General features: G+C 47.5%; 1 protein-coding gene and 1 pseudogene across 1 annotated transcript in view; both read left to right on the top strand.

The window, feature by feature from the left end:
* The first annotated feature begins 2,136 nt into the window (after positions 1–2,136).
* Positions 2,137–15,177, top strand: LOC101429226 (probable ATP-dependent RNA helicase DDX41 pseudogene; annotated as a pseudogene).
* A 440-nt stretch (positions 15,178–15,617) lies between these two features.
* The window catches only part of STK10 (serine/threonine kinase 10), a 126,301-nt gene continuing 117,820 nt past the window's right edge, over positions 15,618–24,098 (top strand). Inside the window, exon 1 of the mRNA XM_004464768.5 lies at positions 15,618–15,987. Coding sequence (XP_004464825.2) covers positions 15,832–15,987 — 156 coding nt within the window. The 5' untranslated portion in view covers positions 15,618–15,831. The remainder of the gene's footprint in view (positions 15,988–24,098) is intronic.

Genomic DNA, 24,098 nt, shown 5'->3' with positions numbered 1-24,098 from the left:
CAAAGACTGGCAACCTGGAATAGAATAGAGAATTTTACCTTGGAACTAGAATGTTGGGAAGAGTATCTGAGGATCACTGGCAGTGAAGGTCTTCCTAGGTAAAAAAAAAAAGTCAGAGGAAACAGTCAAAAAATGAATATTGCTTCCTCCCAATTCTCCAGCCTGGCTATAGGTAATTATTGTCCTGGATCTCTTGTTAACTTGATTATGCTTCTATCACTAAAATATGTCAGTTCTAAACTGAAATCACAGACTGTTTAGAAATGAATGAGAGTGTGTACTATATATGAAAATGTGTGCTGTGTGGCCAAAGCCATTCTCAGAGGAGCATTTATAGTCTAAGTTATTTATTGGAAAACAAGGGAAATTAAAAAATACATGAAAAAGTATTTAAAAAGCCTAGAAAATAGAGTAAAATAAAACCAACCAGAACATTTTACCTTTTGTATAATGGAAAATTTCAAATATATTAAGAAGGAGAAAGATTTGTATATAAGTCAGGTTTCTCTAAAGAAACAGAATAGACAGGAGATATCTATAAATAGTATGAGATTTTATAAAATTCCTTCACGTCACTGTGGCGATGCACAAGTCCAAATTTTGCAGGGAGGCTGCAAGCCAGGACTCCAACAGAGGGCCTTGATGAGGTCCCAGGAAACGTTGGCTGTCTGAAGTAGAGCTGGGAATTTTCTCTGAATGCTGAAATCACTTTTCCTTATCAAGGCATTCAACCGATTGAATAAAACGTCACTCATTGCTGACGGTAATCTCCTTGGTTGATTGTAGATGTAATTAGCCATCTATGCAATCAACTCGCTGATAATTAAAGTCCATAAATGTCCCTGCATTACAATTAGCCCAGTGCTTGCTTGACCAAACCACTGGGTACCATTACCTGCCCAAGTTGACACATTAGCCTAACCGGCACAATTAGTGTGATAATACTTCATGTTCTCATTACCCAGCTTCAACAAATATCAATTTAGGACCAATCCTGTTTAATCTACTGCCATCAGCATTACTGGATTATTTAAAGCAAATTCCATAACTAACATTTTATCTGTAAGTATTTGAATATAGATTTCAAAAAGTGACTTAAAAAAACAACACATAACCATATTATCACACCTAAAACAAACCAAAAAAAAAAAAAAATCATTCCTTACTGTCATCCGATATCCAGGCAGTATTCAACTTTACCTAACTGCTTCTTAAATTTTTTTATAGATGAATTGTCCAAACCAGGAAACAAAATGGATCTATGCACTATATTTAGCCTCTCTAAATCTTCTTAGGTTCCCCCTTTCTTGCTCTTTCTTTCTTGTAGTTTTATTTGTTAGAGAATCCATATTCTCACATAGAGGGAACAATCTGGTTTTTGCAGATTTCGTCCACAACATGTTAGTTAGCATGTTCCTCTGTTTCCTGTTTTCCCTGTGAAGGAATAGTTGCATTGAGAGTTAAAAACTGTTTTTGGAAAAGACCAATAAAAACAGACTAATTTTTGGCAAGTGTGATGAGGAGAAAAAGTGATTTTGAAAATTAGGAATGAGAAAGGAAACAACTATTGATATGGAAGAGCTTAAAATAAGCATTAGAACACTATGGACAACTCTATACCAAAAAATTTGCAAATCAAAACTAGCTGTCCAAAAGCTGTATAATTGTGAGCTAAAAATGTGAGCCACATATGTAATTTTTTTTATTACGGAAGTTGTGGGTTTACAGAAAATTCATGCCTAAAATACAGGGGCCCCATATACTACATATGTAATTTTAAATTTCCTTAGCCACATGTTTTAAGTAAAAAGATCTCCACCCTGATCAAAATGGTGGAATGAGATGTTTCAGGGCTCTGTCCCCCCACAGAAGCTTTAAACAATCAGCAAGAATTGGCAGAGATCTCTCTCTCAAAACTCTGGAAATGAGTTAAAGGACTGCAGATACAAGGCGAGGGCTGAATCACGAAAGAAGTTATTTAAAAGTGGTAGAATCTTGTGGCATCCTGGCTGACCCCTCCACCACCCCTCACCAATGTGGAGTTGACCCAGGCTCCAAGTATAGATCCCTGGTCCCAGTTCTGGAGAAAGAAGAAAAACCCTCATGCACACAGTGGGAGCTTGCATGTCTCAGCCAATGCGGCCTGAAAGAATCAGTGAACTTGAACATAAGGTGACTGAAATCATACAGTCTTAGTTGTGGAAAGAGGAAAGAATGAAGATAAGTAAGCAGAACCTGAGGAATCTGTGGGACAGGATCAAGTGTACCAATATGCTCATTGTGGAAGTTCCAGAAGAAGGAAGAGAGAGGGAAGGAGGGAAGGATGGAAGCAGAGAAGGGGAGGGGGGAAGGGACAGAGAGGGAGGGAAGGGGCAGAGAGAATATTCAAAGAAATAATGACTGAAAACTTCCCAAATTTAACCTAAGACATGAATATATACATCCAAGTTACTCAGCAAACTCGAAGCAGGATAAACCCAAACAGACCCACCACACCATGCTATAAACAAATAGTTAAATGCCAAAAATAGAGAATTCTGGAAGCTACAAGAGAGAAGCAAAGGAGCTTCAATAAGATTAAGTACTAATTTCTCATCAGAAGCCACAGAGACAAGAAGGTAATGGGAAGACATATTTAACGTCCTGAAAGCAAAAAATTGCCAACCAAAAATTCTGTATTTCACAAAACTGTCTTTAAAAAATGAGGGAGTGATTAAGACCTTCTCAGATAGACAAAAGTTAGGAGACTTTGTTACCACTAGACCAGTCCTATAAGAAATGCTAAAGGGAGTTCTGCAGGTTGAAAGGAAAGGACGATAGAAAAGAGATAGAAGCCACATGAAGAAACAAAGATCTCCAGTAAAGAAAAGGACATGGGTAATGAAATACCAGACTATTGTAGTTTTCATTTGTAACTCCACTTTTTACTTCCTACAGGATGAAAAAGGCAAATATATAAAAAGTGATGATAAATTAATGGTTTTGGACTCATAGTATATAAATATGTAATTTGTCATAAGATCTACATAAAGGTAGGAGGATGGAGGATTATAGAGACATAGTTTTTGTATAATTTTGATAACTTAGTATCAAAGCAAATGAGATTATTATTGATTTAGGATGTTACATTTAAGCCCTATGATAACCACAAAGAAAATACCAGAGAATACACAAACTCATAGAAACAGAAGGTGGGATAGAGGTTACCAGGGGTGCAGGCAGTGGCAATGGGGTATTAATGCAAAATGAGTGTAGGGTTTCTGTTTGAAGTAAAGGGAACGTTCTAGTAATGGACAGTGGTGACAGTACTACAGCATTCTGAATGTGACTAACCCCACTGAATGACATGCTTGGAAAGGGTGGGGATGGAAGATTTATGTCTTGTATATATTTCTACAATTTTTAAAAAGGATAAATCACAATTAAATGCAAAACATCATACTGGATGGGATCCAAGATTGGAAAAGACAAGACTCAAAAAGACTTAATTGGGCCATAAGAAAAAATTAGAATAATGAATGTAAGAGAAGCGGATGTTGGCTCAAACTATTGGGCTGCCGTCTACCATATGGGAGGTCCAGGTTTCGATTCCTGGGGCCTTCTAGTTAAGGCAAGGTGGCCCATGCAGGAATGCTGGCCCACGTGGCAAGCTGGCCCGAGTGGAGAGCTGGTGCAGCAAGATGATACGACAAAAAGAGACACAGAGAAGAGACAATAAGACACAGCAGACCAGGGAGAGGAGGTGGTGCAAGACATGGAGCCCCTCTCTCCCACTCTGGAAGGTCCCAGGATCAGTTCCTGGTGCTGTCTAAAGAGAAGACAAGCAGACACCGAAGAACACACAGCAAATGGACACAGAAAGCAGACAATGGTGGGGGAAGGGAGGCAGGGAGAAATAAATAGATAAATAAATCTTTAAAAAAAAAAAGAATGGGTGCTTTGGTGTCTTCAGAGGGCTGCTCAGGAGAAAGTTTATCCCCCTGTGCAATCTGGTATTTGGAGGTTTTTGTTTTGTTTTGTTTTAAGATTTACTTTATTTATTTATTCCCCCACCCCAGTTGCTTGTGCTAGCTGTGTCCACTTGCTGTATGCTCTCTGTGTCTGCTTGTCTCTGAATCTGGGACACCTTGAGCCACCTCAGCTTCCTAGTTTGTTGTGTCTCTCATTGTCTTTCCTCTTTGTGTCTTCGGGTTGCATCAGCTCACTGCGTCTACCCGTTGTGCCAGCTCGCTCTCTTGCTCGTCTTCTCCGGGAGGCACCGGGAGAAACACAGGACCTCCTGTGTGGTAGGTGGGAGCTCAGTTGCTTGAGCCACATCCGTTTCCCGGAGGCTTTTACATAGGTGCCGCCATCTGCTTCTTCATATCTGCCTGGATCTCACGCAGAGTAGAGCCCGGGGGTTGTCACCTGGCTCCCAGGCAAGTAGCAAAGGATGGAGGAGTGGGAGCCCAAGGGACAGTGGGTCGCACAGACAAGGGGACTGCCCGAGCAAGTCGCTCCGAGGAGGAGAGTGGGGATGATAGGACTACGTGCCTCTGTACCTTTCTGGCAGCGCCAACAGCTGCTGCTCCAGCGGCTGCGTAAGGGATCTGCAAATAACGAGCAGGAGAGCGGCAGGGCCGCCCAGGCCGATGGGGATGTGGTCCCCCTGGGCCCTCAGCCCAGCCTCAGCCTCCTGGGTCAGCACCAGCACCTGCAGAGGCCACCAAGGAGAAGCAGTTAAAGGAAGAAAAGATTCTAGAGTGTGGCCAAGGGCTGAGCCTCGACGTGGGTGATTGAGGTGGCCGAGGAATCACACAGGATGACCCCGCCAGGCCAGCTGGACGCCCCCACCCCTCTGTGTCCTGATCATGCATGAAGAGCAGCACGAGTGTGTCGGGGAGACGTACCAAATCCTGGTGGAGGGAGAGGGTATCCCACCACCCATCGAAAGCTTCAGGGAAGTGGCATTCCCTGCAGACATCCTCAGAGACTGCAGGAGAAAGGCACCCAGCCGCCGACGCCCGCTCAGCTCCAGGGCATCCCTCCAGGCTGCCCGGCCCCGACGTGCTCGCCTTCACTGGGTCGGGCAAGACGCTGGCGTTCACCTTGCCCGTCCTCATGTTCCGCCCGGAGCAAGAGAAGGGGCTGCCCTTTGCCCAAGGCGGGGACCCTACGGACGCCTCATCTGCCCCTGGCGGGAGCTGGCCAGCAGACCCCCAGCATCCTGGAGCGCCCCTGCCGCCTGCCGCGGGAGGACAGCTCGACCACGCTGGCTCGCTCTCTGCCTCGGGGCGCGCCTGCCAAGCACAGATGCAGACTGTCCAGCGTGGCGCGCCTGCCACAGCGGCCACCCCGGGCGCCTCGTGCACCTGCCGCAGAGGAGGACGGTCAGCCTGGACGTCCGCCGCTCCCCGGCCCTGTGCGAGGCCGCGCCATGCACGCGGGCTCCCAGGGTGACGTCCGCACCGTCTTTTCTTATTCCAGAGGCCAGCGGCTGACCCTGCTCTTCAGCGCCACTGTGCCCACGGAGATTCAGAACTTTGCCGAGAGCGCCCTGGTCAAGCCCGTCTCCGTCACCATCACACACTGCCTACCACGTAGGACACAGTGTGGCCGGGAGCGGCTGAGCCAGTGTTGGGCTGAGAAGGGTTCCACCTGCGAGAAGCAAATCCAACAGTGTAGAAGCACAGAAATAGCAAGGTGCAAGTTCCCCTTCCAATACCCAACCAGGGTGACTATTGTTACATTCGGTTTCCATCTCTCGGATGTTTTATAGACAGACAATAAATGTACATAGAAAACATACACACACACACACAAAAAGAAAGCGTATACAGTACTTACATAAATACCATTTTTCTCAAATCAAAGCATTTTCTACTGTACAACTTGCCCCACTTGTTTCTCCAATACGTTTTTTAGACATTGGTTTATTCCATTTTTACTGAAGAAACTGTATTCTTCTATACTATGACAAAAGCAAATATAATTTGGAATATAGCTACCTAAACAAAGCTTTTCCAGAACCAAGGAGATAATTTAGGAGGAGTGGAGACGGTACAGCATTTTTAATATTTTTCCCAAAACAGGGAATATTTTAAAATTCAGAAATGAAACTGAAATATGAGTAAGTTTGATTTTATACTTAACATGTTCCTGATATTTATCTATTTCTACTTTCAGTTCTAGGAATTTTTATTCTTCATTGCATATGTCAGTCTGTTGAATTGTCAGCACGCTGCTTACTATGCCGAGCTGACAGCCAGAAGGACAGGCCTGCGAGGCGCCGACCCACTCAGCGCAGGTGTCAGAGTACCCGGGAACTGCCTGGCTGACTGTCTCTGAGGGACAGATATCCACTCACAGAGGGAAGGGACAGAATGAGGCCAGCTTCCCTAGAGGATGCCACGTGCCCATGGCCAGAGGTCCTGGAACACCGCTGGTGCAGGGAGAGCTGGCCTAGGCACACCGCTCCCGTGCCACCACCTGGGGTGGTGGTGGGAGCCGATGCCATGAGGTGGACCGGCTTTAGCCGGGCTGTCTCCAGGGAGCATTTACATAAGCCCTGGAGAGTAGAGGAAGGAACATGGCGCCATTTCCCATCTGCTGGGTGTGTTGTCTTCCAGGCCCCCTCTTCCCAAGCGCAGTATTTGTGGGCCTCGGGGAAAGGCGGCAGGCTGCACCCAGACATCCCCTCCCACGGCCTCTCACTTAGGATGGCCGTGTCCTCCCGCAGCCTCTGCCGTTTCACCTTTATGAAATGCCTCTCTTTATCCCCGGGAAGACTGCTTGGCTCGATGTCTGCTTGGGAGCAATGCACCCCAGAAAAAACGTGGTCTTAGAATTGGTCCACACTTGTGGGTATGAACTCTGGCAAATGGGACCTTCTGATGAGGCAACTTCAGCTAAGGTGTGGCCAGGTCAGGAAGGGTGTCAAGCCTGTGACAGAAAGCCTCGTAGGGAAGGTCAGAGAGAGAGAGAGACAGAGGAGGCTGGAGGAAGCAGCCTGAGGCCGAACGTCAGTGGACCCTGGAGGAGAAGGGGGGGCCAGGGGAGGCCGCCAGGAGCATTGCCACGCGACGGCAAGGCCGAGGACCCAGGAGCGTTGGCAGCCGCCCAGAAGGCCAGACCTGGGAGAAAGCATCACCTGGAAGCCACCTTGATTTTCACTCTCAATCTTTCTGTGGGTCTCTGATAAATAGCACAGAGTTGGGCCTTGGTTGTTTTCTTTTTCATCTTTTCTGGCAATCTTTTTTTTTTTTAAGGTTTATTTAATTTCTTTCTCCCCACCCTCTCGTTGTTTGCACTTGCTGTGTCCGTTCGTCTTCTTTGTTTCTTTAGGAGGCACTGGGAACAGAACCTGGCACCTCTGATGTGGAAAGGAGGCACCTAATCACTTTAGCCACCTCCACTGCCCGCTTTGTTGTGTCTCTTGTTACATCATCTTGCTGTGTCAGCTTGCCGTGCCTGACCGTCACCCCAGCTCACCATCATCTTTAGGAGGCACTGGGAACTGAACCACAGACCTTCCATGTGGCAGGCGGGAGCCCAATTGCTTGAGCCACATCTGCTTCCCTGGCAATCTCTTAATTTAATCTCTTTTAAGTGCTTAGCCATTAGTATTTAATGTAATGACTGATATGGTTATATTAAGTTCTCTAACTTGCTATATGTCTTCTAATTATCCTAACTGTTCTTTTGTTATCTATTCCTGCCTTCTTAAAATAAACCAAGTATATTGCATTATTCTAAAAAAACAAAAAACAGGAATGTATGCTCTGTATCATTAAATTTCTTGAACTTGTTATCTTCACTTGAAGTAATTACATAAATGAATACCTTGTTCTTAGGAAATGCATATAGAAGTTTTGTGTTCAAGAAGTATGATGTGTGCAACCTGCTCTCAAATGTTCAGAAGAGATAGATATTACATAGATAGATAGATAGACAGATAGATAGATAGAGATAGTAGATATGGCAAAAGTGGCAAAATATTAAAATTAGTGGATCTGGATATTTGAGAGGGGAATGTATGTTGTAGTTCTCTGTATTGGGTTTCTATTATTTTTGCAACTGTCCTGTAAGCTTGAAGTTATTTTAAAATAAAATGTAAAAAGAAGTGAAATTAATCATATATTTTTAATCCAGCATATCCAAAATATTATCACTTCAATTTTAATCAATATTTTAATGATATATTTTACATTTTTTGTACTAACTCTGAAATCCAGTGTGTATTTTACAATTGAGGCACATCTCAGATCAGACCAGACACATTTCAAGAGCTTGACAGCCACCTGTGGCTAGTGGCTACCATACTGGACAGCATACATCTAGATGAATAGAATTTTTTTTTCTAGGAAAATTGGCTTAAGAATAATTTTTTAAAAAACAGCAACACCTGAATTAGCCAATAAGCACAGAGCGGGGAGCAAAAAAGGTCATCAGTGACCTAACACTAAGAACATATGCTGGCTCAGATGGTTTTATGAGGAAGTTTCTCCAAACTATCAAGGAACAGATGGTTTCTAAGAAGTTCTGTTTCAAAGTAATCCTGATTTCATTAATATGATGAGCTAGGTTGTGTAGATAAATTTTCTCATTAAACAACCAACAATTCTAAGGATAAGATCATCCACAACATTGAAGAGCTGAAGAAAGAATCAGGCAGGAACCCAGAGAAGCAACTTTGGTTGTCATTGCATGGGGAGCAAAAGTAAGCCTATGGCCCCCAAAGTGGGGAGAACACCCAGCACTTAAAGAGCTAGACACCAAAGGGCTACACTCTCAGTGTAAGGATCAACCAAAAGTTACACTACAAGAATCAATTTCCTAAGAGACTGAGAAAACTTGCCATGGCACTGAGCAGAACAGCAAGGGGAAAACAATCCCTGGGAAGTTATGACCAAACTAGCCCTAGTTCATGTAGGCAACCCCAATTCACGTCACGTGAATGGTCCAAGAAGCCTCAAGCCCTGAATATAAATGAAAGTGGATTTGAACTGGTAGGATCCCCAGGCACCTAGCAAAGCAAACACATATCCTTTCTATAGGATTGCAATTTTTAGCTTAGGTCTCAGTAAAAACCCAGAAATGATTTTCCAAGGAAATGATGCACGATGAGCAAGAAGCAACAGATTCAGCAGACAGCAGAACCAGAACTGTAAAACCTTTAGATATTTGAATTACTCAACTATGATTATGAAATAATTATGCTTACTATTTTTAAAGTAAAAAGATACACTTTAAAATGGCTGTAAAGAATAGGAATCTACAAAAATTTAAAAGATTTGAAAAATGACCAAAGAGATCAAAATTTCATTTGTAGAAATGAAGAATGCAGTAATTGAAATGAAAAACTGAGTGGATGGGTTTAACAAAGGAATAGACAAAGAATGGATGAACTAATAGAGAGATCAGAGGAAACTAAAATGCAATATAAGAGAAAATTTATGAGGGAAAGAAGCATGAAGGATAGAGTGAGAATATCTAATATATCTAATTAGAGATCTAGATAGAGAAGAAAAAATTAATGGGAGAAGAGTAAAATGTGAAGGTATAATAGTTGAGAATTTTCCAAAGTCAATGAAAGACACCCATCCACAGATTGCATTCATCACCATCGTTATCATTATCAACAATGGAACAGTTATAAAGGTATGTCCCAGGCACAATTCTAAATGCCTCAACATATTAACTCATTCAATCCTCACAACAACCCTACAAGGTAGACAATTTTTTAAAAAGATTTATGTTTTATTTATTTCTCTCCCCTTCCCTCCCCCCCCCCCAGTTGTCTGAGCTCTGTGTCCATTCGCTGTGTGTGTTCTTCTGTGTCCGCTTGTATTCTTGTCAGTGGCACCAGGAATCTGTGTCTCTTTTTGTTGCGTCATCTTGGTGCGTCAGCTCTCCATGTGTGTGGCACCACTCCTGGGCAGGCTGAACTTTTTAGCGCGGGGCGGCTCTCCTTTTGGGGCACGTTCCTTGTGCGTGGGGCTCCCCTACACGGGGGACACCCCTGCATGGCACGGCACTCCTTGTGCCATCAGCACTGCATGTGGGCCAGCTCACTACATGGGTCAGGAAGCCCTGGGTTTGAACCCTGGACCTCCCATAGGGTAGGAGGGCGCTCTATCAGTTGAGCCAAATCTGCTTCCCCAAGGTAGAGACTATTATGCCTATTTTACAGATTAGGAAACTGAGGCTCAGGTTTGGAAAGTGAGTCTCCCAAAATTAAAAAGTCAGTTAGTGGTAGAGTCAGGATGTGAACCTACATAATTTGGCAACAACCACTGCTGTTGCTGTATTAAATCACTATGCTATATTGCCTTTCAGAAGCCTGAACTCGTATGTAATTTAAATAAGGAGAAATAAAACCTGTACACATCAAAGTGAAACTGTAACCTACCAAAGACAAAGAAAAGATTTAAAAGCAGCCAGAGAAGATAGAAAGATTATCTCAAAGGAATGATGGTTAAGTTAATGCCTAACATCTCTATAACATGGAAATACAGTGGAATAATATCTCAATGAATATTTTACAAAATCCAACCAAGCTAGAATTACATACTCAGAAAAATATCTTTCAAGATAATTGAGACATTTCTCAAAAAGTTAAATGTAGAATTACCATATGACCCAGCAATTCCAGTCCTAGGTTGCATATACCCTACACAATTGAAAACAGGTATTAAAACAATACTTATACATGAATGTTCATAGCAGCACTATTCACAATAGTCAAAAGGTGGAAATAATCCAAGTGTTCATCAAAAGATGAATGGATGCCTGGACAGAACTTTTTTGGAGTAATGCTTCCATAACTTTTTGAGCTGTCCTTTCTATGTTAATTTATCTCTTGAATTTGAAATAAAGTTTGAATTTTAAAAAGATGGATGGGTAAACAAAATACGTTATAGACATGGAGACATGGAAAGGAATGAAAACCTGATATATACTACACCATGGATGGACTTTGAAAACATCACACTAAGTCAGACACAGGAGTCACACGTTATCTGATCCATTTATATGAAATATCCAGAATAGGTAAACCCATAGAGAAAGAAAGCAGATGAGTGGTTTCCCAGGACTAGGGAGAGGGTGGTGTGGGGGTGACTGTTGAATGGGTATGGGGCTCCCAGTGGGGTGATGAAATGTTGTAGTTGCACACATTGTAAATGGACTAAATGCTGCTGAAATGTACTTTAAAATGGTTAACTTTACGTTATGTGAATTCCATCTCAATTTTTAAAAAAGGAATGAGGAAAATCCATCCTAAATTTGGTCAATTTATAGAGAATGTAAATCAAGGAAATACAAAGGACAGGAGAGGTACATGGTAAATGATACCATAGTGATACAATCAGAAAACCCAGACTGTGGGGGCCTCTGAAGGAAAAAGCCAATGGCTGTGTACAGACTTAATTTGGATCCTAATTTTTTTTTTTTTGAGGTACCTGGGCCCTGGATTGAACCCAGGATCTCAAAAGTGGGAAGGTAACACTCAATTGCTTGAGCCACATCTGCTCCCCTAGACTGTGTTTTCAAAAGTCCATGAAAGCAGATAATGAGATTACTATACATTCATATTTGGAACCAAAGAAGACAAACCCATTTTTAGAAAATGTTTTCATCAAAAAATAAAACGTTTTTGTGTTAAAAAATTATAGTGATTTTATTTTCTTATGCAAGCAATCATACTTATTTGTATGACAACAGCACATCAAACAAAAAGACTGGTAAAGAAAAATACCTCTATTCTCACCAAAGGTAACTGTTACTTTAGTGTATAGCTATAACGCTCATTGTCATAGGATATAGTTTGGCATGAAGATATACAGATTGATTTGTAGCTTTTTTTTTTTTAGTTCATGAATGTCTTATAATGTATTTTATCGAACCCTTATTATTCTGAAGTTAGATTGTATTTTAAACAGGGCTGTGGCTGTGTTATATGTCATTTGGGTGTGTGAAAATATAACTGAAAAATATTAACTTACAAAAATAAAAAGCCCATGACAGCAAACAACTTGCAAAAAAGCATAAGAAAATGGAGGGGTAGGAATACTGACTGTTTGGATGTAATTTTAGGTGTGATGGTGGATATGGTTGCTTTTTAAAATATGAAATGATATCTGGAATTTGCTTCAAAATAATCCAGGCTTGTGGGTGACAGTGTACAGAAAGCAGAATTTGTCATGAGTGATTATTATAGAAACTAAGTAATGAGTACACTATTTTACATATGCTTGAAGTTTTCTATAGTGAAAAGAAAAGTTAGGATTAAATAAAGATATTTTAAGTCCAAAATTTAAAAATAATAACTAAGAGTTATCACCAACAGGGTTCCTCTGCAGAATTCCAAAGGAGGAACTTCTAGTATTCAGAGAAAGATCCCAGAGAGAAAATCCAAGATGCAACAAGGAAATAAAGAGCAAAAATTAGTAAAAATATGTGGATAAATCCAAATAAACATCGATGGGGTAAAACAATAATAACAATAATGTTATACAGAGTTCTTAAAAAGAGAGAAAATTTAAATGCATACAACTATGATGTCAGGTGGGAGTGGGAGGATGAGATAAAGTTCTAAGTTCCTCTTGTCTAGAAGGAAAAAGCATAAACTTAAATTTTGATAATTTAAAGATTATATTTTTTGGAATAATGACTAAAAGAATAGAAATAGAATATGAAATTCCAAATTCAGTAGAAGAATAACAACAATAGCAATAACAATCCAAAAGAGGCAAGTAAAAAAGAAAAGATGTGGGAAGTGGACTTGGCCCAATGGATAGAGTATCTGCTTACCACATGGGAGGTCCGCAGTTCAAACCCCGGGCCTCCTTGACCTATGTGGAGCTGGCCCATGTGCAGTGCTGATGTGCGCAAGGAGTGTCCTGCCACCCAGGGGTGACCCCGAATAGGGGAGCCCCACGCGCAAGGAGTGTGCCCCATAAGGGGAGCCGCTCAGCGCGAAAGAAAGTGCAGCCTGCCCAGGAATGGAGCCGCACACATGGAAAGCAGACACAAGATGATGTAACAAAAAAAGAAACACGGATTCCTGGTGCTGCTGATAAGGATAGAAGCAGTCACAGAAGAACACACAGCGAATGGACACAGACAGCAGACTACCGGAAGGAGGGGAGAAAAATACATAAATAAATAAATCTTTAAGAAGAAAAGATGTAACCAATAGAAAGAATTTTGTGTGATCTATTAACTTTTAAAAAAGAATTTAAAAAAATAGAAAGCAAAAGATAAAATGGAATATTTAACCCATATATGTTTGCAATTATAGTAAATGTATGACTCCAATTAAAAGCAAAGATTATGGAATGAATGAAAAACATATTAACTATGTGTTTAAAAAAAATACATCTAAGACCCAAAAGAGAGAAATGTTAAAAGTAAAAGAATGGAACAAGATAAAAGAAAGTCATTGCTCAATAACTGATACAGTAAGCAGAGAAAAACCAATAAGGATTTAGGATATTTACACAATAAGATAAACAATTGACCCAACAGATATATATATATATATATATATATATAACTTCATGCAACAACTGCAGAATATAAACACTATTTTCAATAATTTATGGGTCATATACAGAAATTTACCTGTACTAACACAGAAAGCAAGTGTGACAAATGTCAAAACACTACTATTGTATAGTACACATTCTCTGGCCACAATATATTTAACTAGAAATCAGTCACGGAAGATAATTAGAGGGAACGGATGTAGCTCAAGTGGTTGAGCGCCTGCTTCCCATGTATGAGGTCCTGGGTTCACTCCTGACCACCTCTCCCCCCAAAAAAAGATAATTAGAAAGTCTCATGTTTTGACATTTAGGAACTATACTTCTATATAACTCGTGGATAAAAGAGGAAAACATGGAAATAAGAAAAGAGTTCAAACTAAATAATAAAATACTATGTATCAAAATGGACTGCAGGGAAGCAGACTTGGCCCAGTGGTTAGGGCATCCATCTACCACATGGGAGGTCCATGGTTCAAACCCGGGGCCTCCTTGACCCGTGTGGAGCTGGCCATGCGTAGTGCTGATGCGCGCAAGGAGTGCCCTGCCACGCAGGGGTGTCCCCCGCGTAGGGGAGCCCCGCGTGCAATGAGTGCGCCCCGTGAGGAGAGCCGCCCAGCGTGAAAGAAAGTGCAGCCTGCCCAGGAATGGCGCCCCACACTTGGAGAGCTGACACACCAAGATGACACAACAAAAAGAAACACAGATTCCCGTGCTGACTACAACAGAAGTGGACAAAGAATACGCAGCAAATAGACACAGAGAACAGACAACTGGGGTGAGGTGGGGCAGGGGAGGGGAGAGATAAAATAAATAAATCTTAAAAAAAAAAAAAGGAAGGCAGCTAAAGCAATATTTAAAGGGATAGTCCTAAATATATTAGAAAGATAAAAGCTGAAATTAGTTATGTACCAAATATATTAGAAAGATAAAAGCTGAAATTAGTTATGTACCCATCTAAGAAATTAAGAAAAATAGCAAAACAAATCCCCCCAAAAGTAGGAGGGAGTAACAAAGCCAAGAGATACATTAATGCAATGGAAAATAAACATGTAATAGGTAGAATTAATAAAGTCTAATTTGTTCTTTTGAAAAAAGCTATTAAAATGGCCAAAAATGATTTATGTACCTCCGGTGTCATCTTGCTGGTATTTCATTGAAAATATTTTCATCTAATTCAAAAGTACCACACTGAAGCAAAAGTGTTAACAGGGAAAGCTCTGTGTATGTGTGTGTGGGGGGAATATCGGAACTCTGTATTGTCTGCATGATTTTACTGTAATCCTTCTCTAATTAAAAAAAGGGGGGAGAAATTGGGAATAATGTTTTTACTCAATATGCACGTGCCTGAAACTCTTTCACAAAGCATGATATAAATAAGTGCCAAAGCAGCTCTTTCTCCCGACAGGCTTGTGGATCGCGTGGGGGGATCCCCTGGGAAGCAGGAAATCAGCCGGGAAGCCCCGGCCTCTGAAGGGCTGGCGGCGGCGGCAACAGCGCTGCATTTCGCGCGCTAGGAGGCAGCACCACGCCGCGGAACCCACGTCGGACCCGCCGCCAGGACGTGTGCCCCGAGGAAAGTGCCTCGGGCCGCCCGGCCTCGGCATCCTCACTGGAAAAGTGGGGGCGAGCAGAGCACCTCGCGTGGTAGTTGCGGGGCAGATTCAATGAGCTAACGCGGGTTCGCCGTCTTGTCACTGTCACCCATCAGCGGGCGCTCTCGAGATTCCAATTCGCTCTCCTCGCGCCCACCAAAGTTCTGGGAGCCCTGGGGCGCGGCGCGGCGTGGCTGGCCTCCCACATCTGGACGGTCCCGCCGAGGGGTCCCCAAGCTTCTCTAAATCCCAGCGTCAGGCTCGCGGGCGCGAGGCGCGCGGAGACTACAGTTTCCAGAGTGCCCCGCGGCGACGGGCGGGGCCGGGGAGCTCCCGCGGCCAATTAGGGGGTCCCGGGGCGCTGCCGGGGAGCTGCAGGTGGAGCCGGGGGCCGGTGGGCGGGCGCCCGGAACGCGTCCCGGGGCTCGCGGGTTGGGCCGGGGGCGCGGTGCGAGCGGGCTCGGCACTCCGTCGGCGGCCCCCGACACCGAGCCGAGCGGGGGCGGGGACCTGGGCCGCCTGCGCGGTTCCGGGTGCTCCCGCCGCGGCGCAGCCCAGGGCGCACTTGACCGGGGTCGGGCTGCGGGGAAGGGCGGGTCTGGGGAGAGCCCCCGAGCGCCGCGGCGTCCTCCAGGCCCTCCTCCTCGCGGCCGCCGGAGCCACCGCCGCAGCCGGCTCCACGGCGCGCCGCGGCTCGCGCGCCCCCGGCCATGGCTTTTGCCAATTTCCGCCGCATCCTCCGCCTGTCCACCTTCGAGAAGAGAAAGTCCCGCGAATATGAGCACGTCCGCCGGGACCTGGACCCCAACGAGGTGTGGGAGATCGTGGGCGAGTTGGGCGACGGCGCCTTCGGCAAGGTTTACAAGGTGAGGGCGCTGGAGGCGGGTGGGCGAGCGCCCGGGGCGCCGAGAGCGGCTCCGCAAGGAAGGGGCGCCTGCTCTGGTCAGCTCCGGCCACGGCTCCGGGGGCACAGGGGGAAGCGCCAGCCCTGAGCCTGGGGTCCCAGGACCCCGTTCCGGTGACCCTTGTTCTTGGGGCAACGTCACTCAGCCCGTCTGAGTCCCTGCGCGCCCCCTCTGGGCTTGGCTGTGGCGGTGGAGCTCAGTATCTGAGTACTTCCTGTGCTCCAGGCACTGCACTCGGCGCCGCAGGGGGAGACAAAGGGATGCTCCTGGGACCCCAGCACCCGGGGGGGGGGGGGGGAAGGGTCGCCGGAAGCACTCGCACTACAACTGATAAGAGACATACTAATAAGTGAGACCACACGGATGATGGGGGAATGGCGGGGTGATGGGGTCGGAGAAGCTCGGCTGCGCGGGGGAGGGCCGGAGACAGGACAAGGTGTGACCTGTAGAATGAAAAAGGCTGGAAAAGGTGGCCTGGGGCTGCGATTTCGGGCAGGTCCGGGCCTCCGGAATGTTGAGCTGCGGGGAGCAGACTTGATTCTGTGTCTGAGTCATAGTTGGGGAGTCTCCCAGTCTGCAGTCACCTCTCCCCTAGAGCAACGCGAGTCCGGAGCTTTTGTGAAGGGGTGGGTGGGGCAGAGCTGATTAAATCTAGACAGGATTGCCACCGGACGTTGCCTGGTTTCTGCTCCTGCGAGTCAATTTTGTGTTGCTGAGTTGTGTTGGGGACTCATGCACCAACAGCTTGACTCCACTCTTTCTGGGATCTCCTTTCCCCAAGGAAAGTCTTTTAGTGGGAGAATTCCGCATGCTAAACTGGTGTGTACCTCCTGGAGCGTGCCTCCTTCCTGAGCCAGTCATCACCTCCTTGGGGCTCCTGAAACCTGAAGGCCACTCTGCCCCCATGATTACTCTTTCAGGAAGCTGGACCACAGAGAACCCCTCTTCAAGCCCACAGGGCCAGGGCTTAGGCTCTTTGACTTGAGAGGGGTCTGTAGTGTGGTTTCTTGGACTATGGTTCCTGGACCAGGATCATCTGCGTTATCATCAGCGTTATCTGGGAGATTGTTAAAAATGCAGAATCCCAGGCCCCACCCAGACCTACTGAATTAGAATCTGCATTTTAACTGATTCCTAAACACATCAAAGTTTGAGAAGCCCTGCTCTAGAGGCTTAGGGTGGGGGCAGTTTTGAGGCCACTTGGCCTGGTCCCGCGCTGCTTTTGTTACTTCACCCCCTCCCCTCTGAGCTAACACTTCCTGTTCCAGGGTGGAACCCCCACAGGAGCAAAGGTCCTGTGGATGGAGAGGCAGGCCTCAGCGTTGTGGCCTTCGGGCTGTCTTGATTTGCTGCCCTCCTTTTCCTGGGGGCTCTGCATGATTTTGAGGGCAACCAGCACACTCTACCCTGTACATGCTTTACCCTTTTCCTAGCTGCACCTTTCTACTGATGTCACGAAGAACCAGTCCACCGCCTCTCCACTCCCCCTGGACACCCTGCCCTGCGTCCTTGCCTGCCAGGGACAGAGCCCGTCCCGTGTGCTCCGACCATTGACGGCAGCTGGACCTTTGCTCAGCTCACTGCATCCTCTGCCTTCTCCAGATGCTGCAGTTGGTGTGTTTAGTGCATGCTGTTGCCTCTCACTGGTGTTTTCTTTTTCCCCATTAAGGCCTCTCTGTACCCATCTAGTCCCCTTCCCCCACTTTATCCTGGCTTCCAGTGTTTCATTTTCTTTCAAATCTTAATGCAGAACTTTGCTTTTGCACTTGTAAGAGATTCACGCCCCCCCCCCCCCCCCCCCCCCCCCCCCGTTTCAGTTGTCATTTCCGTCTGCTTTTGCTCTGTTAAAATCCCCTGCAATTCTTGGAGTTTCTTACAAAGGAGCTCGGGTGATTTGCAACATCTTTTGTCTCCTCCTGGTTCTCCATAACATATGGGCCCTTTTAAATTTGAGTCCAGTTCTCGAAGCTGTCATAGTGCCCTCCCTCCACCTCCAAACCCAGGCTTTACTCCTAATCGAGACGAGCAAAGCTAGGCCAAGAGAGCTGTGCGACTCTTGATAAGCCTGGGCGATTTATTCTGTTACCTGCCTGGCCTTAGTGTGTACTGCTGTCGTCTAGCTGACCTCTTATGTGTGAGGACCCTGGGGCCCAGAGAAGGGAAGGAACTAGAGCCAAAGGCTCTGGGCTTCAGTTGAACACTTTTTCCTCAGTGTCCAAGGAAGCCCCATCCTGGATGAAAGACCCCGTCATCTCGGCTTCCAGTCCTGGAGAAGTGCTGCTTACTGTGCCCTTCTCTCTGAAGCTGAAGCTGGCACTGCTTTTACTAAAGAGCCTCTAACCAGGGACCGTGACACGTGCCCCCATCGTGGTTCCTGGGCATGGTGTCTGTGGCAGCACAGGCCGGAAGTTCCATCTCGGTTTTACTGCTGCGACCAGAGCTTCCATTTTGACATGGCGCCTGGGGAAGCAGCTAGCTCTGAGCTGGGGAAGTGGTGGCCGCACCATCTTCTCTCCTTTTCTAGAATTTGCAAGTTTTCTTTGGGCAATCTAGGTGGTGAAGGGGAAGCCAGCCTGTCAGGAGGTGACTCAGCAGTTCCAGGTTTTCTTTTGAGACTCTTATTCAAAGCTTCAACATTAGCATTCTAAAGATATAGAGGTGGAGACTTTCCCTCCTTCTCCTGGATAGGCCTTTATCAGTCTGCCGAGGAGAAAAAGAGGTGGATGCCATTGATTTTGTGCACAGTCAAGCTCGCTCTCACCCAGTCCCTACTCGATTGATTCCACATTGTTAAAAAAGACAATCATTACAGTCTATTTCTAGATACAAAGTAAGGCTCACAAATTACATGGTTTCAGGATTTTTGTCATTCAAAATCACCTTTATTCTGAAGATGAGGTAAAATAGGGGCTGATAGACTGTTGAATGGGAAAAGCTGTCTTCAGCAGGGCGTGTATGCTGTCAGAGCAGCAGGGCGAAACAGGTGCTCTCGTGCCAAACACCGACATTTCTGTGCAGAAATGAAGATGTGGGTCAGCAGCCTGTGATTATTTTTTGCTTCTTGAATATTGCTTTGGTTTTGATCTTATGTTGTCTTTAAAGTATAAAAAGTTTATTGTTTTGCCAGTTTAAAAACATCTCCTCGGTGTGGGTGTAGCTTAGTGTTGGAGCACCTGCCTCTCTTGTACAAGGTCCCAGGTTCAATCCCCAGTACCTCCTAAACAACAAAACAAAACAATAATAATCTTTTCACTAGTTTAAAATGGGAAGTATACCAAAAGAAAAAGAAAAAGAAAAAAAAAAAAGAATACAAAGAAAAAAAAATACTGTAACTCCCACCAATTGACATTTTGGTATATTTCCTTCAGAGCTATATGGATGGTTTGGCAAATTTTTAAAAAAATGGAGTTGTAAGCATATATCTCTACATCTTTTTGCCACCTTCCATTTCTAAGGCCGTTTACTATATTATTCTCAATACTTCACACATACCTTCTGGGATGTCTCAATTCCTAGCCTCCCCCCATCCTACTCTTATGGCTATGTAAGTCATTTCTGCTATAATGTGACATAAGCATTTCTCAGAATCACCGTGCTGTGCAAAATCGTGCAGTAGGCACCAGAGGGCTTATGGGGAAGATGGGGCACAACACCCGAAACATCAGTGACACATTAAAAAGAAAAAAGATCACCTAATAAAAACAGCAGTACATTTTAGCATGTTAAACAAATAAGCAGTGCACAAACACTGCAATAACAGACACCTGTGAAAAAGCCCTCGGTGTGCTCGTGGGCAGGGCGCCTGGCAGGACTGCAGTTGTGAAGCGCGGGGAGGAGGGTGGGCTGAGAGTGGGTGCAAGCCTTGTGCCATTGCACCCTGGGTAGGTCGGGGCGTCTGAGGGCGTGCCGTGTGCATCTGGCCCGTGCCTCGCGGCTGGGTGCAGTTCCCGCCTTCACCGCCCGTTTCCACGCAGTTTGCGCGGGAGCACACGGGAAACTAGGGTGATGACCAGCTCGTGCCCTGACCTGTCGATGGAGCAGGAACAGAAGCTGCGCTTTTGACGTCAGCGCTGTGGCAGAGCCGACTGTACCCTCAGGAGCGGCGCTGCTCGGAAAGTTCTTTCCCTAATTTGGACTGTCTTTTAGGCCAGACCCCCAGAAGGGAGTGACCCGGCCCGAGGGCTTGCATCCTTGAGGGCGATTGGGCGGGTCCCTGCGGCAGGCCTCTTGGCCTCCCAGACGTCGCTGTCCTCCCGCCTGTGCTGGCCTTGCCCCCTGGAGCGACGGTGACCCCATCCTTCAGTGGCCCCGTCCTGCCCCCGCTGCCTGGAGCTGACTTGTTGGGACAAAGCAGAGGTTGAGCGAGGTGTGCGCCTTCCCGCCCCCTCCCGGGACCTCCCTGGGGAGGGCGCCTCTCACCCCTTCTCGGGCCTTAGCTTCTTAAAGCCTGGGTTTCCGCTTCCTCGATCCTGGTGCTGTCCCCTCCTCCTCCGGAAAGAGCTCTGCCCCCAGGCAGTAACCTTGTTTCCGCTCCTCTAAGTATTTTTAAACCGAAGCCCCTGCTATTGTGAGTGGATTCCTGACTTGATTCCTAAATGAGGGTGAAATGCGCCCTCCCGGGGAGGTCCCCTGGCCCTGCCCTGCTGACCGGCTGATTTAGCCCTTGCCCACTGAGACGTTTTCTGGCTGGCCCCAGAGAAACCAGGTGAAGTGAGCTCAGAAACCACCCCCACCGCAGCCCCCACCCGCAGCCAGGACCTCTGGGGTCCCTCTGGCCTCTTGAGGATGCCCAGAGTAGAGGGGAATCCCCAGGGGCTGCCAGCCCCCAGCCCCCCCAGAACAGCCCAAGGTCGTAGCTCCTGGGCGCAGCTGCTGCTGAGGGCGGTGGACCAGACAGGTTGAGGGAAGAGATTTTGGGGTCCGTAGGCTCTGGGTCCCAGTCCTGGCCTGGCCCATTCAGCTCCAAGCAGGTGGCCTCTTGGAACCTCAGTCTCTTGTCTGTGAAATGGAGGTGATAGGAGGTGATACCTTTAGCATCTGATCCCCACCCAGGAAGTGCTCAGGAAATGAGAAGTGCTGATTATTACTGATGCTTCTGGTAACGTAACGAACAGGAGACTTCCTGGCCAATTGCCATGACTTAAAACACCGGACGAGGCATAAACACTCGAGCCAGAAACACTTGAGCGTGTGTGGCTAATCCCTCCTGCCAGGGCTTCTCAGCCTGGCCTCTCTGCGCCGATGCCAAGAGCAGCCACCCCCCCCCCTCCAGTTGTGACAACCAAAAATATCTCCAGACACTGCCAGATGTCCCCTGGGGGCAAAATCACCCTCAGGTTGAGAATCACCTCACACAGCTGAACCCGGCCTTGATTCGGTTCAGCAAACAGTGTGTTTACCTACTGCGTGTCAAGGCTCTGGGCGTGTGATGAAAGACTTGGGCCTGGCAGCCAGGCAGACCAGAGTTCGAATCCTGGTTGTCTCTGCGCCTCCGTTTCCCCATGTGTACGATTGGGCTGATGATCATGCTCAGCCCACAGAGCTTTGTGAGAATTAGACGAGCAGTTCGCCCAAAAGGCCTAGCAGATGGTCCATAGTAGGTGCTCAGGACACGCCAGCGTCCTCCCCTGCTGCTTCCACAGGGGAGGAGAGAGGAAAGCGTGGCCCAGGCGGAGAGATCTGTAGTGGTACAAACAGAGGGTGCCTGGACAGAGAGAGGAGAAGGCTTCTGCCTGGCCGGACAGGTCCTGGGATGGTGGAGAGAGGGGAGTCCCGGCCGGGAGAGAGGCTGGACAGAGACGGTGAAGTGGTGCGCTCCTGGCCCTGAGCCGTGAACCGCGGACAGGTTTGTGGGGCTCCCGCGTGGCTGAGCCAAATTTGACTTGTGATTTTTCACTATTTTAAAATTCGGTGATTTCACATAACAGCCTAGCCAGGTAAGCTGGCACCACTGCCTGCAGAAATGTGATTTGAGCCCACACAGAGGATTTTAACATTTCTAGTAGTCTTATTAAAAAACAAACAAAAAAGGAGACGCTAAGCAGTAGAAACAAGCCTTACTAGTAGATCTAAATTAATCCATTATATCCAAAACGTCACTTTAGCATGTAGTCTGTGTCGAGTTCATGTGATCGTTGCTGCCCTTCTCCTCCACGGTATGCCTTGGAAGTCTGGTATGTGTTTTGCACTCACGGCACATCTGGACTAGCTGCATTCTGACCTCAGCTCACGTCCTGCCGGCCCCAAACCCCCAGGGCCTGGCCCGGTCAGCCTCCTGTCCTGTGAGAGAGGGGGCATGCTTGGAGGGGGAGGGCGAGGCTGTGACCAGGAGGGGAGCAGTTTGCCCAAGGCCGCACAGCTGCGGGATGCCCAAGCCAGCTTCCTGGCCATCCAGGGTCAAGGCAGCCCGTGACTCAAACCCAGGTCAGAGTGGCCATGCCCTGGTGACCGGGGCAGGCGACGTGGGAGGACAGATGCCGGGTGGCAGGCGGGCCCCAGAAGGACGTGTCGTCCGTGAGGGTGGGAGGCCTGGAGATGCTAAGGTGTGGGTGGGAGTCAGGAGGGGGAGGAGGGCGGAGAGGAGACACCGAAGGGGGCGCGCGTGTGCCAGGGATCGGAGACGACGCGGGTCCCAGCCGAGTTCCTGGAGTTCCAGCCTGGCTCTCATGCAGGGAGAGTGATCCTGGGAAGATGACTTTGTTTGTGCCTCAGTTTCTTTAGCTGAAAAATGGCTTTAGTGATGGTACTGCCTCACAGGGCTGTTGGTGGTTGAAATGAGATAACCCACGCAAGGTGCTTGGTCCAGTATACTGGAAGAGCTCAGATAAATGTTAGTCACTAGGATAATTCCTGAGCACCTACTGTATGCCAGGCACTGTGGGGTTCCCAGGTAAACAAGATAAATGAGCGTGGGGATTGACTTTTGCTCAGTTATGATCTCCCTGGTATTTATCCTTCTGCTGTCCCATGAAGGACAGGGGTTGGTATCTCTGCTCCACATCTGAGGAAGCAGGGGCCCAGAGAGGTGCAGGGACTTGCTCCAGGACACACAGCTTGTCCATGGCAGGGTGGAACTTGATCCCAGGGCTCTGTGCCTTTATCCACGGCACTGGATGGAGGGAAAGACGCAGGGGCTTGGGAGGGTGTGGGTCCTTTCGAGTAGAGTAGCATCTCCCTGCAGGCTTGGCCTGGCTGTCTCCAAGAACTGACTCTCCTACCCAGGCCTGCCTGAGCGGGTGTGAGCCTGGGGGAGGCAATGGTGGCCTCTTGTGCAGAGGAAGTGGTGACGGGGCCAGGCAGGGCCAGCAGAGGAAGTGGCGGGGGAGAGGGGCCGGTGTCAGGCGGGAGCCGGGTACTCCCGGGGCCCTGGTGGGGGTGGGGCTCCTGGCACCGCAGAGTCCTGGGGCGCAAGGTGCAAGGAGGAACAGACCCCGAGCCGCCTCCTTCCCCCTCCTCCTCCCTCCCCCGTACTCACCCCTACTTGCCTTCACTCGCTCTTTTCTCTCTTCCCCTTTCTCTCTGCTTTCCCCTTGGTTGCGTTACTCTTCTCTTCCTTCCCCTACAGCTTACTTATTTTTTCTGACCAACAGGCGATACCAGAGCCAGAGTTGAGGCTTTAGGCTTTGCGGGAGGGGGAGTTGGGGAAGGGCGGGCAGGGCAGTGGTGGCTAAGGAGCAAGCCTGTCGCGCGTGGGGAAGGTGGCACCACAGAGAAATCCAGGGGCGCACAGCCCTTTCCCCCCAGGACCTCTGCCCCCGTCGCGCCCTCTTCCTCTGACTGCACCGTGGGCTGCTCGTCCTCTGCTCTCGGCTCAGTTATCCCCTCTGCCTTGAGGCCTGCCTGACCACCCCTGCTTGGCGCGGCAGCGCTCCCTGTCGATTTCCTTCCGAGCTCTTGTCACCAGCGGGATTCTCCTACCTGTCTCCTTGTTTCCTCTGTCTTCCCTGTCCCTGAGGGCAGCGTGTCAGCCATCTCTTGTGTCCCCAGCACCTGGAGTTAGGGCCTGCTGCTGCCCACGCTAGATGCTAAGATGATACCTGCCGAGTGAGTGAATGAGTGAACGAACAAACGAA

Source organism: Dasypus novemcinctus, chromosome 2 (genome assembly GCF_030445035.2).
Source record: "Dasypus novemcinctus isolate mDasNov1 chromosome 2, mDasNov1.1.hap2, whole genome shotgun sequence".
NCBI classification, from domain to species: domain Eukaryota; kingdom Metazoa; phylum Chordata; class Mammalia; order Cingulata; family Dasypodidae; genus Dasypus; species Dasypus novemcinctus.
Note: the sequence above shows the minus strand (reverse complement) of the source record. Positions and strands in the feature narration are given on the sequence as shown.